General features: G+C 38.0%; 2 protein-coding genes across 2 annotated transcripts in view; one reads left to right on the forward strand and one right to left on the reverse strand.

Annotated features, from left to right (window-relative positions):
- UBAC2 (UBA domain containing 2) overlaps positions 1–15,220 on the reverse strand; it is a 94,451-nt gene that overhangs the window by 41,728 nt on the left and 37,503 nt on the right. The window lies entirely within an intron of this gene.
- LOC141470082 (G-protein coupled receptor 183-like) lies at positions 4,763–14,707 on the forward strand. Its single transcript, XM_074156011.1, has 2 exons — positions 4,763–4,803; positions 13,603–14,707. Exons 1-2 carry the CDS (start codon positions 4,763–4,765, stop codon positions 14,705–14,707), a joined length of 1,146 nt encoding a protein of 381 aa, XP_074012112.1.

Consider the following 15,220-nt stretch of genomic DNA (forward strand, 5'->3'; position numbering starts at 1 on the left):
TGAGATTGGTTTTGCACAGATTAAAAAACAACTTGAAGAAACAATAAGCTTGAAAAAAATAAACCAGAGATGTAGAAACTACTAGTAGAGAAGAAAGAATCAGGGGCAAGCACTTTTCAGAAGAGAAACCTGCTAGTTAAAGTTTAAAAGGGCAAATATTAAATGCAGATTAAAATACAACATTTTAACATTAGTAAATATATGCACAAAATAGAGAAAAAAAATAGTTTCAAAATGTATGAAGAAATGGGTAGAAAGCTAAATGTTACTTCTGCAAAAATGTCTGCTGTTGTGAATGGAAGTTCTGTGGGATTAAACTTACAGAAATAACCTGTTATTTTATTCAGAATGACTCACAACACTTACTAACTGCGGTGCTGTATTTTTCTTCATTTAAGTTCTTCATAAAAACATTAACCTGACAAATTCACAACCGCATTTTTTTTAGGGACTAAAAATATCAGCTATAAAAGCAGTTGCAGATAATCCAGAGCATGTAAACAGTGCCTGTAATTCAAGTTACGAAGTTACTTCAGTGCTCTGCGTTCCTACAGCATGTCCAGACACTGCCGCATTACACTTTAAGGTGCCAGCCTTTATTCTGAAAATGTCAAACATTCTCAATAACATCCCTTAAAATTAGGTAACTCCCTGGAATATGACCAGCCTGGAGAGCTGGGATCCTCAGCCTGATGGAGCCCAGGGCTCAAAGGAACCATCTATTGCACCCAACACTTTGCTACCCAAGGCCTCTCAATACCAGCAAAAGCCTTAGGCTATGTAACCCAATACTCATGTATCTAAATGCCAATATTTCACAGGAATGCAGAAAATAAGCCGGAAGAAAACGCCAAGACAAAACTTGAAGTTGTGCATCTTGAGGGGAAAAGAAAGGTTCTTCCCATCCATGGATATCTCAGCAAATCACTGCAATTTTGGTTTCATTAAAATATGAGACCAACCAACCACTTTCCAATCCCCTCATGCAGACATAAGTCAGACACCTAAAACTTCTAAAAAAAGCTTGAGTTTTTAATGCTAAGACCATCCAACAACTTATTCCATAAACTGTTCAGCTCCATTGCAAACCAGTTTCAAGTTCCTTTCCCTTCCCATTGGTGAGCTATTCCACAACTTTCCTTGTCTGCTGGCTAGAATCTTTCTTCCAATTTCAGTTTTAATTTAGTCATCATTAATAAGATGCTAACATATGTAATCATTATTCTCTAGCTTTTTCTAAAAAGGTCAGTTAATCCTATCTCCCCCAAACCTTTGTTGTGCAAAGCTGACTCACGGTACCCGACCATTGCTATTCCACCAGCCTGCTGCAAAACACAACGTAAGATTTCTTCAGTTAGGCATTCACAATGTACTGTCCTCAGGCAAGGAATTACTGCAGACTATCAAAGAACTATTCAGCTTATAGCACTATGAAAATAAATCTTTTTTTTTTTTTTTTTTTTTTTTTAAATCAAGACCCCTATCCTTTATTTAATATATGATTAGCATGCTGCCATTCATGTGAAGGCCAAAGCATGGAGATACAGATGAAACGAAGGGAGCGGTACAGGAATGGCTGGCCAAACTCTGTGCCACAACTGAGCAGAGTAACCCAGGGACAACTCTTTACCCTGAACTGATAAGTTATTAATGTCAACTAGGTGTTACAGAGTTGGTTGCCCCTGCTTACCTACTGACAGTTGCTGCTCTGCATCAGACGTCTGCAGCAAGTGATCGATGGTGACAGTTTACCAGGTGGCTTTGCTTTCAGGGCTGATCATATTAACCAAACCAGAGTTTGAGCTCAGCAAGAGAGAGGAGCTTGCACCTTTCTAAAAGGCAGAGGCTCCCAGTGTATCCCATACTTGGCTAAATCTGGCACTGACACTGGAGGTAGGCAGAACACATATGAAGGCACGAGGAAACTTTGAAGAGATTTAGATGGCAGAGTATTTTGTAGAGGAGGTACAGTTCAACAGCTGTACTGAAATTTTTAGGGTCCCAAATTCATCTAAACTTGGGTGCCCAATTTCTTCTTTTTCATCTAGATTAGTCTAATACATTTTATTTGGCCTCTGCAGAGTTACCATGACTCACTGGTGATTCATCATTTACTGTTCCTCTAACTCAAGTCACTTGAGAAATCGTGTTTGTCCACAAAAAAAAAGACAGGATTCAGCTACAGGTTAGTTCTAGATACCTGACCTATCTCCCAGAAAACAAAAGCAATTAGGTTTGGAAGGAAAGGCAGTTTTGCAGTTAAGAAACAGCCTGGCTGCATTCATTTTCTGGTTGACTCATAAACAGCCTGCGGAAGTCAGAAGTCATTTCTTACCTTGGGTAGTAGCTCTCTAGATATGGAATTGTAAAGCTAAATCCAGTACTATTTGTCAACTGCTAAAGTAGAGACGGGACTAAGTAAGCAGACAAAATAAATCATCACAGGCACCATAACATATAGTGGTCAAAATATTAACTGCAGTGCTTTGATGTCACCACCTCCGAAAGTAACAAGTTAATATATTAATTTACATGTTACTCTCCTTGCACGCCAAAAGCAAAACACTAAGCTTTTTGTGCACAAATTGTAAAACAAAACATGTATCACACTTTTTGATACATGCCCTTCCTTGGTTTAAATGCTCAAATCCTGGGGCAGTCAAACAGATATTGGAGAAACAGCAGCTGTTTAAGAACAGAAAACAAATAGCTAGAAGGATAAATAGTATAATTTAGCTCAGGTAATTAACTTCACATCATGCTAGGCAGAATTGGTAGCTAAATACATCAGTGTGACTAGAAGGGTACAATCTAGTAATGTATCTTAATCAAAGGCAGGCAGTATTTTATCAGATCAGAGCAGGAAATGCATATTGGCATTATTTTATAATAGTGAGACTATTTTGAAATAAACATTTCCTTTAATATGAAGCTGTGGTACTAATGTCAGCCCTTGAGCAAAGACTACTACATGCCTGTGTATCTCAAAATTTCCCATTTCTACTACGTATTTTTGCTGCTGGACAGGGAACCACACTGCAATATTACTTTGTGTACGTATGAAGCAAGTTCCCTGTGCAATTTCCCTTTAAACAGTTTTTAATTCTCATTACTTCATGTAAAGAGACTCTACTCTGTGATGATGATGAATAACTAAAAAATAATTCAAAAACGAGAAAGGAAAAAATCCAGAGTACGACCAGTAAGCTCTCTCAAAGACTTTCTGAATCCCGTGTTTAGAAGATAAATGCCCCACAAAAACTGAGGGACTGGGCCCTTCAGCTCCGTGGCATCTAAGGGGAATCAAGCCACGTGTGCACTGGGAGTTCAGCACCAGAAAAATCAGCCTATAGCACCAACCAAATGCTCCAGGTAGGCATAAAAGTAGCTCACAAGGCTCTGCTTCATTCTGCTATAGCAAAACCATTTGCCATGAGACAAGGTACATTTAGTACAGTTTAACTTTGTTGTTAGATCTGCGTTTACTTTAGGCTCTCTGATGAGATGGACGTGTTAGCTGAGATTGTATCTCTGCGCACCTCCAACACTGCAAACGTCTGCAAACGTCAGCTTGTGCCGTGAACGCAGCCCTAAGAGGCATTTTCAATGAGGCATTCCACCCTCTGCATGGGTTGGACCCGCCAAAAATAGCATCATCATGCCTACTTGCTAGTTCTTTAAAATCAGGCCACCAAATGAGGCCACTGTAAAGATAAATAGCCCTTTGCAGTCATGAGCGATCAGTATGAGCTTTTGGGGAAAATCCCAGGTAACTCTCAACCACAGCCTCTAACAGCAAACGACAGGATTTTCCATCTATCTCTGATCTCCAAAACCCTCTTAACAAACACGCAATTTAGCTCTTACATCAATGGTCTTTACCCAGAAACAAGGTTATTCCAGGTAACAATGGGTTACCTCGCAATTTGACATCCCATTCCTTTCCTATTCCCTAGCCACCCATTCTTATCAATATCATTTTAGGGGAATTAGATTTGTATTTTAAAAGCTTTTTATCTTTAATGCACTTACCTTTCATATGTTGTATTATTATTATTAATATTATTATTACCCTTGCTCAAAATGCAATGAACAGCTTCCAAAGGCACACATCCTCATTAATCTCTCAAGCCACCAGAGTTCTTCAACTCCCTCACATATTTTCAAAGGGCATTTCTGTAAAGCCTCATCATTACGATACTAAAACAGTGCTGGGAATGTACACGGGCTGTTGAGATGTCTGTTTTCACACAGCATCTCAGTATATCTCAGTTCTGAGGTTTTCTTGTGCTGTGTCAGATCTAATCACTAAGAAGCAGTTTTAAAGCACGTACTGATCATACAGCTCTTGGGTACAAACTAAATTTAAGTTATTTTTAAATGGCATATAAACAAAGTTTTTCACTCAGGGATTTTAGCTGGGCAACAATTAGTCAAGTAAACCTCTGGGTAAAGTCCCTTCTATGAAAGTCAGTAATGCGTAACTTCAAGGCAAGGCAGGAGGGGGGGCGGAGGGGGAGGCAAGCGGGAGGGTTGTTTCTAATTACTCTGTTTGAGCGGACTAATTGTAAAAGGATTAAAAATAGATGCTTTCACATCCCATAAAACAGTAGCAGCAAATCAAGACCAGCATACAAACAAGGTGGTTTTTTTTTTTTTTTAAGCACTCGAAAAAACCTACCCCTCCCACAAAAGAGACTCACGTAATCACTCTTGAAAACAATGTGCAAGGGTAAACTTTCGCAGTCAAGCCATCCTGCTAATGCCCTTAACTGCTCAGAGGATCCAAGAAGCTACAGATATGTAAGTACAGAAAAGAACTGAAAAGAATTCACTTTTGTAATAACTTTTTTTTTTTTTTTGACTGTACAACAGCAAACAATTCCAGAAAGATTATTTCTTTTTTTGCATTATACTGAAAATTTTCATGTGGTGGGAAGGATAAGTCATCTTTGGATGGAAAAGACAAGGCTTGTGGAATAAATTCTGTGATATTTTACATATTAATATGCTGCCAGTTAATTTTTATTTAAAGGATCTGTTGACCCACAGCATCAACAAGTTATTTCAAGTCCTTTCTTATAATACAGCTTTTTGACAATCACAGGGAAACATCTGATAATTGCCTTAGCTTAGACAATTTTTTAGCAATAGTAATTTAAGTTATACTAATGCAGAAGTAACTAATGCACAAGTAGCAAGGGAAGCACTGCAGCTCTTAAGTCATTCACTGAACCTCACAGAATGCTTCAATAGAAGGAGAGAGCCTTAAAAGAAATCTGTACTATGGTTGTGAATGCAGTTTGCTCTGTCACATGTGCTCCTTGTCTATGAAACAGCCTTTATTATCAGCGCAAGAAACCCTCAGTCACTCTTCCCACATATAGATATTGCAACAGAATGTTTTAAGAATTCAAAGTTTTATGAGTTAATTCCTCTTCTACCTTCTGACACGCATTTGTTTCCGAGTTTTTAGAAGGAATTCTTTTTCTGAATCGCAGCCACCAAACATCTTTCTCCTTATTACTGATCTTTATGCCACAAACCTAAAGAAATATTACAAGTGATAGGATTTTTATGCGTCTTCTCTATTAAAAAGGATCCACTTTTCCTAATATACTGGCAAATCAAGATACAACTGTTCAACAGACAGTAACTCGACTATCACTTATCTTAAAAACCAGAGATGGCATGCATGCTTTTGAGCACAGAATACAAGTGGTTTGTCTAACATTTCCATGGTTCCTCCTGAAGAGACAAGGGAACTGAAAATTTACATTTGGCAATTAGTCTTTAAGAGCTAAAATCTCATTCCTTTCTGTTCAAAAGATTGAGGACTACATATAAATGTAATGAACAATAAATTTAAACTAGAGTTCTGAAGTTGTAATTCCTAAAATTAAAGACTGTACCTGTACAGGTTCCGTATCACTCAGAAAGAAAAAAAATCAAATGAAAGGTATGTATGTTTTCTAGTACTAAAATACAAACTGTTATTTGACCCGTTTTCTTCTGCTTGCAGGAGTGTAACTGTAACTGGCTTAGGTTTTTATTTTGTTTATTTGCTATATTTTAGGCTCTCTCCTTTTTACATTTAGTACACTTAGGCAAGTAAACTGAAGGAAGGTTAATCCTCTCAGCATCAGCACGGCTCTTCACGTTAACATGCATCTTTGGCAGAGATGATTTATGTTAGACAGTTCTCGCACTTTTCATAGGACAGATCACATTTGGAAAGAGAGAATCAACAGATAAGAGCTAGAATGCACACTTCAAATGACTTCCACTTTTTCTTTAACTAGTTATGCAGCATTGCAACTCAACTTCTTTATTTCCATTTCGCTTACTGTAGCTTCTATTATTTTTGAGCACCAAATACAACTGTCTTACAACTTTGCAAAATCTACCGTAATAGAGAAAATCAGGATCATAAAGACACCACATCTGCAAATTCTGTTAAGCACTTAAAGAATATTATAATTCTTTGTAGCCATCATTAAGACCATTTCATTCATGAAATGCATACTTGGGATTCTCTGATGCATGGCTTACAAATTTGGCTTTAGTACCCCAACAAATATGGGTCTATACCAAGGATGCGCTAGCCTGGAAACTATCTCACCAAAATCAGCTGTGGGTTGCGACCTGAGGATTCAGTCTTCAGGTTATTAGGGCTATTCATGGTCATTTAGGACACAAAACTCAACAGCTTTTGAAAAAAGGTAACTTAACATAATGCACTAGAAGCGTACAAGTGTTAAAGTATTAGAAAGAAATGGGAAGCTTTAGGACATGCCTGTGTCTTGCTTCAGCTTTTATTAAACCACATGTAGTTCCCAAGCTGCCAATATGTACACCAAGATATATGTACCTTAGGTATATGTTCTTTCTATATGAACAAAGCATTCTATTATTCAACTCAGCATGCACACTTTTAAATAAACATAACTTAGTTGAATTTAACCTTTTTCCTCATACAGAGAAAACACTCTACAATGAAAATCACTTGTATGGTAAATTAGAAATTCAAACAGTAAATATGACTGGTCAAGGTCAAAAGAAAACAATTAATTTTAGAGATTAAGGAAAAATATAAACCTACAAAATGAGAGCACTGTGTATTTCCCATCTTCTACTGGTTTTAAACTCTGGAAGACTTACGCAGCTTACACCTATAGAGGACTGTAAACTCAGTAAATCCTCAGGTCAGGAGTTGCAGGGAAAGAGAAGTCTCTTTCCCGACTAATCCTTTTAACTCATTTATACTCTATGGTTACATGAACTTTATTCCCTGATACTGTGTGTTAAAGAAATATTGTTCATCCATCTCAAAGTGACTAAACCATACTATGCATAGCCAGTAGAGATGTTCGTAATGATCTGCTGTGCCATCCCAAGAATTTAATTGGTATCCCTCTTAAATTAGCTACTGGGCAGATGGACCAGGTATTCATCTCCAAAGACTGAAAATTATGAAGAGAGACAGACAAATCACACATTAGACTACAATACACAGTTAAAGCCTTTTACATGTTCCCTGTTCTGCTGAAAAGACAGATGGTGCTCCTTCAGCAAAAGCAGGAGATGAGAACAAGAAAAAAAACCTCATTTAGCATACAGGGAGCTTTGTATCACTGCTTGTGCATAATCCAAACCCATGTCACCTGAACTTGCAACACTGCAATTGCTGGCTCATAGCTTAAGTCTATGCTTGTTAATAGTTAAATGTATGCAACATTATTATACTATATGTAAAGCTCATGATACATGAACATCTCTATGAACCAGGGCTTTGGATTATATAGTACTTCCAGACTGGAGCCACCATTCTGTCCATCAAACACCTTTTGCAGTGGGACTCTACTCTGAGCTGAGTTCTTGCATACTGCAGTATAAATCTAAAACAAATGAATAACGCCAGTCAAACATTTTCACAGAAAAACAGCCTCGTAAAACAATCTTCCTATGCAGTGGATACTATTGCTACCAAACATCAAAAAAGCACACAGAACAGATTAAAAGCTGTAACTAACAAATCTCATAAAGTAATCAGTTAAAGAAAACCTTTTTTCCATTGCTGATCAGAAAGCAAATACAACGCTAACACTTGAAATGGCAAGTGAGAGAGAACAACCTACACTGTACACTGATTGCAAGCCTGGGCATAATACTAAAATTAATTTTAAACTCTCCCAGGTGTAAGGTCCAGCCAGGTAGAAGCAGAGAGCATTGGCCATGCCCCTAGACCGGAGATATCCTAGGACACAGTGAATATGAAAAGTACTGTGGGATCACAATGAACCAACATCACAAACTCCCAGAGCAATGCTACACAACTGGAGTACTGCATCCAGCTTTGGAGTCCTCAAGCACTGGAAGGACATGGACCTGTTGGAGAGGGTCCAGACGAGGGCCAGAAAGATGATCATAGGACTGGAGAACCTCTCCTACAAAGACAGGCTGAGAGAGTTGGGGCCATTCAGCCTGGAGAAGAGAAGGCTCTGGGGAGACCTTAGAGCAGCCTTCTAGTACCTGAAGAGCGCCTACAGGAGAGATGGGGAGGGACCCTTTATCAGGGAATGTAGTGATAGGACGAGGGGTAATGGTTTTAAATTGAAAAAGGGGAGATTTAGATTAGATATGAGGAAAAAATTCTTTACTGTGAGGGTGGTGAGGCACTGGAACAGGTTGCCCAGAGAAGCTGTGGATGCCCCATCCCTGGAAGTGTTCAAGGCCAGGCTGGATGGGGCTTTGAGCAACCTGCTCTAGTGGGAGGTGTCCCTGCCCATGGCAGGGGGGTTGGAACTCGATGATCTTTAAGGTCCCTTCCAACCCAAACCAATCTATGATTCTATGACCTCAGATAGCTAATCAAAAGAGCAGAAAAAGCAGGGACGAGTGGTGAGTATGCTTCTGGGTACACCAACACCAAGAGGCATCTGGAACCCCATCTCCTGTGTGGGACTAAGCTGGGGTTAGAACAGATGTCACGGGACTATTTTGCCTTGTGGTGAGCCATTTGAGAAGTTCACCTTCAGTTCTCAAAACCATGGGATTGTATAAAGGGGAAAGGCTCAACAAAAACTCCAAATTAATTTTAGAGAAATTTAAATAAGAGACACCCACATTTTTTAACAGGGAGGGTGACTGACCAATAAACACAGTACAAATAGCTAATTCGCTTTCTCTTCAGCTCTCCAAATCAAGACCAAACAGCATTTTGGAAAATATGCTTTAAATGAAAAGTTAGTGGAATCTATACACAAATAACTAAAATAATAACATCACCTGGATTTTACAGGTGGTCACATTAAATGAGTAAGTGGTCTCTTTGCACTACAACTTCATAGGTCTGTGTTATTTGAGCGCTGTGTGTCTGCAGACCCAGAAAACAGTAAAAACCTCAAAAACTTTCTTTAGATTACCAATATAGAGACAAGAATATTAAATACTTTATGCCTTAAAATTTTGCATGTACAAAAAAATTGTGGTATTTTTTCTAAAATTATTAAATTGGTGAAGTAAATTAATGTAGGTTTTTTTGTGTTTTTTTTTTTCCAAAGATGTACTTCATAATACTATTGTTAATAGACTCAGAAAGCCACTGGGGAGGGGTATTCAATCCAACAACCTAGAAGAGCAAATATTCTGGTAGTGATTCTAGAGGGTAGCTTCATTAGTGCATTTGGATTCATGACATTAAATGGCCATATTAAATGACCATATTCAGTCACACAGCTCATTAAAATCAGTAAGAATCAAGTCCAGCTAGTTTGAGGTTTGCAGCAGTAAGGAGGTAACATTCTCCATTTTTGCCCCAAGAATGCAAAACATGGGAAAAGTACACAAAAATGGGCCTGCTCCTGTTTTTTCAGTTACATGCTGTAGAGGCTGGCATATGCTCTGAAAGTATAGTAAGCTGATCACTAAGGATTGCTTCCAAGAAGTCAGCATCAACCTGACACAAGGAATAGGACTCAAAGAAAAAGTCTTGTTTTACTTAACAGTCTAGACACCTGTTAGGAATAAAGTATGTTTTCAAATGTAGCCCTGTTCAACATTGACCAGAAAAAGTGAAATACCTGCTGAGGTGAATGTAGTTGGTCCAACAACAATAAGAGCTCAGATGTACAAAGAAGTTAGCATAGTTCAGGTGTTGTGCATTAAGTTGTCAGATGGTAGCAACTTTATCATCTGTTTGGGCCCCAAACCACATACAGTATCTTGAGGATTTTTTTTTTTTAAATAAATAAATATATTCAGGTAATATAGCACCTAGACGCTATGGCAACTGCTCAAAAATGCCCATACATACCTACATTTAGACAGTATTATAAAATGGGCTCCCTACATTAACAATCAAAATACTTGGAGGATAACAGAGGATTAGAGAGAACACTTTCCCCACCTAGGGCTGACTCCCACAGCCAGCAGAAGAGCCTGCTGACATCCTCTGTCAAGGAGCACAGCTTAGCTGAAGTACACGCTGCCCCCAGAAGGCCCATGAGCTGTGGTCCTCCAGTTTTCTTCTCATCTGTTTGTGGCCAGCTTGTCCTACCATGGAACTGCTCCCCATGCATACCCATGCTAGCACCATGGATAGACAGCTAGAACCTCCTGCTCAATATAGCCATGGTTTTATGTGAGTGTTACCTGAAACAAAAGCTCTCAAAACCAGAAGCAGTTTCGAGAGGAGATATTGCTTTATTTGACGTCAGGTGCTAGGTGGAAATCCAAAAATCTAGCACACCTTACTAGGGACTTTCACCCATTATTTATACACAAAAGATTCTTACTATTCCACCTACCTAATACGTAACTCCACCTAGGCTTACATATTCATTAGGATGACGGAATAGCCCTTTTGCACATGCTTATTAAATTTTGCAGCATCTGCAAAACACTTCTGCACAGGCGTGAGTTCCTCGATGGTTGTTTGGGTAGGGATACCTTTCCTCACATTATCCTTTTAAGGTATCGAGTCATCTCAGGACAGTAAAAGTTTACTGTAAGTTTGCCAGCTTCTTGAGAATGAAAAGGATGTTCCTTTAAGTAGCCACTGCTCTGTCCTAGTTGGTACAGGGGTACATATTTTGACATATGAGAGAACCTTGAAGTGATGAACTACATCTTGTTATCCCATCCTTATCACTATCAGCTCAGTGACCAACTATTTTCTCACACAGTAAGAAGCTCAGTAATTAACTCATTTTAGTTAGCACATGGTTAGAAACAAAGCAGAGATCTGCCTTTGGTAACACAAGGGTAAGCATCCTAGTTTGAGCAACAGCAAGTTGTAGATGAATTTGTTACATTAAAGATCCTACTTCATAGCACAAAATTAGGTAACATGAGTTTTACGAAATTCTACTCTTGATTTTTTTTAAAAAAATAAATCACTGAAATTACCAAATTTTTCCTTAACCATAGTTAAACGTGTTTGTATAATAGATATTCTACACTTTACAAAAATTTATAGGAAGACAAATGAATGCACATGACAACTACGCACATTATTTGCGAACCAAAACTATTATAACTTTACACTGAAAATAAAATTAGGCAGCTAATATGCTGTAGCTAGTTCCTGCAGTAGAACTGTTTATCATAAATATTAGATTAGAAACAAAACAAAATACCTCACCGATTCTTATCCAGGTGCCTGCACAAACCCACACCATTTTTTGCAAAAAGCAGTCTGTTACACTTACGTAAAACAAGAGCCATCCTACACCCCTCTATAAGAGAAAAGACAAAACAGGAAGAAAGTATAGCAAAACTATCCTCAGGGTAATAACTACTGTATTAATCAATCATCAAACACACCAACACCAAGATACCACGAATGATGTGGAATTAACTAATATAAAATCACAGACATTCTTAAATCTGCACTACAGCTGGAGTTGCTATTTACCAGTTTAATTCTCTTATTCAAACCACAGAAGTCCCAGTTCAGACTTGACATCTAACCCTGAATGCAGTATTCCCACTTCTTGACACATGGTACATACTTCATGGGTATGAAAGAATCAGAACATTGTACATCTATCAGTCAGAAATCACTCACCTATCTTTCCTACTGCCTGTGCAACACAGCAAATATAGACTTAATATACTATCTGGATGCTAAATTTCTTCCTTAAACATATGTAATATAACTCATTTATGTATTTTAATACACATCATCCACTATCCGCAGGTTTACTGTTTACAGAGAACCTTATGCATCCCTGCTAACCTAGCCAGAAGTCTGATCAGACTGGCTTAAAATACAGTATGTGATGCACATACACTAATTGTGAACAAATTGAAAAAAAGTAGGACAATCTCGAAACATGAAAGAAGATACTAACCTCTTAATGTTTTCACAAGTTAATAAAAAGATAATGAATACTTTCTAAAATGTGTTAAAACCCTTAAAACTGAGAGGTATTTTCTAGAAGGACTTTTAAAAAATGTACAACAGGTTACAGCTTTTTGTAAATATTGTGTGTTGAAAGGCAGATCCTCGGAAATAACTTAGACATTTTAATTAATGGTCCCAGATGGACTTAAAACTCAGATTAAAACAGCTTTTCTCTCCAGATAGTATTTTGCATTACAGCAGAAGCAATCTTGGTTTGACTGCTGTTTTAATCCAGAAGTGGTACCTCTAAGAGGCACCATTTTGCAGAACAGCTGCTCAAGGAGTAACGTCAGATGCCCCGTCCTTTCTGATATTTATGCTTACACTATCCAACTGGCAGGTAACAACACACCTAAGAAATATTTTGCACTGAAAACAATATCAACAGGATGAGGTCCTTTCCATTTTTGAAGTTCTTCCGGATCATTTTTTATATTTTAAGTTCCCCAAATCATTGCCACTTTGCAGCTCTTCCATGATACTTCTGATTGTGCAGGTTAAACAATTTCTAAAATCTACTAAACTCACAACATGTAAAATATTTCAGCTGGGTTATCTCTCTTTTGCAGCACCACTAAAGACTGACTAAAGTCTTAAGAATGTAACAATATTTGAATTAGATTCCAAAAGCCAATTCTTAGAACTAGTATTAAACAAGTTGAATTATTATGTCAATATGATAAGAATGCTGAAAAAATTTAGTTTCTCCAAGTTATATTATCACAACATGAATTGTTAGAAACAAAAACTCCCTAAAAATTAACTGAAACACATTTAAAAGATTTTGTCTGCTTGTCTGACCCTTGGGAATTTCATATGATCCTTTATCACGTGGTTTCTTCAGACTCCTTTTTCCTCTCAGATTGCTTTAAACAGTCTCCCACCTCCTGACCATCCATACACTTCACTTTCCAAACACATTAGATCCTTGGTTTATTATTTTGGTCCCTGTGTCATTTTTTTCAGGAGAGAAGGAATTGGGATCAAAATAAAAAAAAAGCTACAAAGACCCATGTTTTTGTTTGTTTTTCAAGGAGCCTTGAAAAGTATTTCACCATAATGAAGTTTCATTTCAATTTTTTTACAATCTTGTTTTTTGCAACAGAGCTTGGCTGTTGTTATGCAGAAAATTTTATCTACACTTATTACAAAATATTCCCTTTTTTTTCTCCTTTTTTTTTTTTTCATATTAGGGCTACTGAGCTTCCTGCAACAACAGTGCTTACAGAAATGGACACTTTCACAGCTACTGAGACAAACAGCTCCACCTGTGACTTATACGAGCACAAAGACACAGCACGGATACTACTGTCTGTCTTCTACAGCTCCATCTTAATTCTTGGGGTGCTCGGAAACACCATTGCCCTCACCGTCATTTTTAAAAACAGAAAGAAGATCAACTCCACTACCCTCTACTCAACAAATCTCGTCTTCTCTGACCTCCTGTTTTGTATCGCCTTGCCTACAAGGATAGCCTACTACGCCCTGGGATTTCACTGGCCCTTTGGAGAAGCGTTATGTCGAATAACTGCTCTCTTGTTCTACATCAACACCTACGCAGGTGTAAACTTCATGACATGTTTGAGCATTGACAGGTTTTTCGCTGTCGTCCACCCCTTCCGATACAAGATCAGAAGGATTAAATATGCCAAGGGCATTTGTGTCTTTATCTGGTTTCTTGTATTTAGTCAAACTTTCCCATTACTCATACAGCCCATGTCACAGGAAGAAAAAGAAAGGACTACGTGTATGGAATATCCAAACTTTGAAAAAATAGCACATCTACCATTTATACTTCTTGCTGCCTGTTTAGTAGGGTACCTTATTCCCTTGGGGATTATACTATTTTGTTACTCTCAAATTAGCTGCAAACTTTTTCAAACAGCTAAGGAAAATCCACTGACTGAAAAATCGGGGATAAACAGAAAAGCCATCAATACAATCATATTTGTAATTATAGTCTTCATCATCTGCTTTACCCCTTATCATGTTGCAATTATACAACACATGATTAAGAAGCTTCAGAATGAACCCTCATGCACTGAAAATAAAATTTTCCAGAAGTCACTCCACTATACTGTGTTCCTGATGAATTTTAACTGCTGCCTAGATCCCTTCATCTATTTCTTTGCATGCAAAGGTTATAAGAGAACTGTAATGAAAATACTGAGACGACAAGTGAGTGCATCAATTTCAAGTGCTGCCAGGTCACATCATGAAGAAAGCTCACGTGACATAGGAGAAACACAAATGATGGTACTTGCAAAATCCTCCAATGGAAAGCTACCCGAAAAATAAAGTCTGTAGCATCCTGCAGTGAAGGAACCTTAAAAGTCCAGGGTCCGCAGTAAAAAACTCTTAGTGCTCCCTGTACAGCAGCTTACCTAAGATTCTGTTTCTCAGGATGTCAGGAAATCAAGCAGTGATGTTGGACTGAAAAAGAGTTGTCACAGGACAGTAGGAAAAATCAGCATTACAATTTCCTAGCTGTATCATTTTGACTGATCTCATTATTTTTTCCAGGAAGTATGCACCTCTGTGAATGTTCCAATTCCATACTGCACATACGTATGCCTGGATGTTATTAACTCAAGCAAAGACTCAATTTACAGTTTAACTGGGTGTCTAAGAAAGGATTAAACAAAAATAGCTTACTGACCGCAACCAGAACATCTGAAAATTGCAAGACCTCTACCTGAGCTCCAATTACAGCAATGGTTTTCTTAGCCAAGTCACACAAGCAAAGGAATAAACTCGGAGATAAAACAGACAATTTCTGTGCCTGTTTGACTATCACAAGTGCTTAGTTTA

The sequence above is a fragment of the Numenius arquata genome, chromosome 1 (genome assembly GCF_964106895.1).
Source record: "Numenius arquata chromosome 1, bNumArq3.hap1.1, whole genome shotgun sequence".
In the NCBI taxonomy this organism is placed as follows: domain Eukaryota; kingdom Metazoa; phylum Chordata; class Aves; order Charadriiformes; family Scolopacidae; genus Numenius; species Numenius arquata.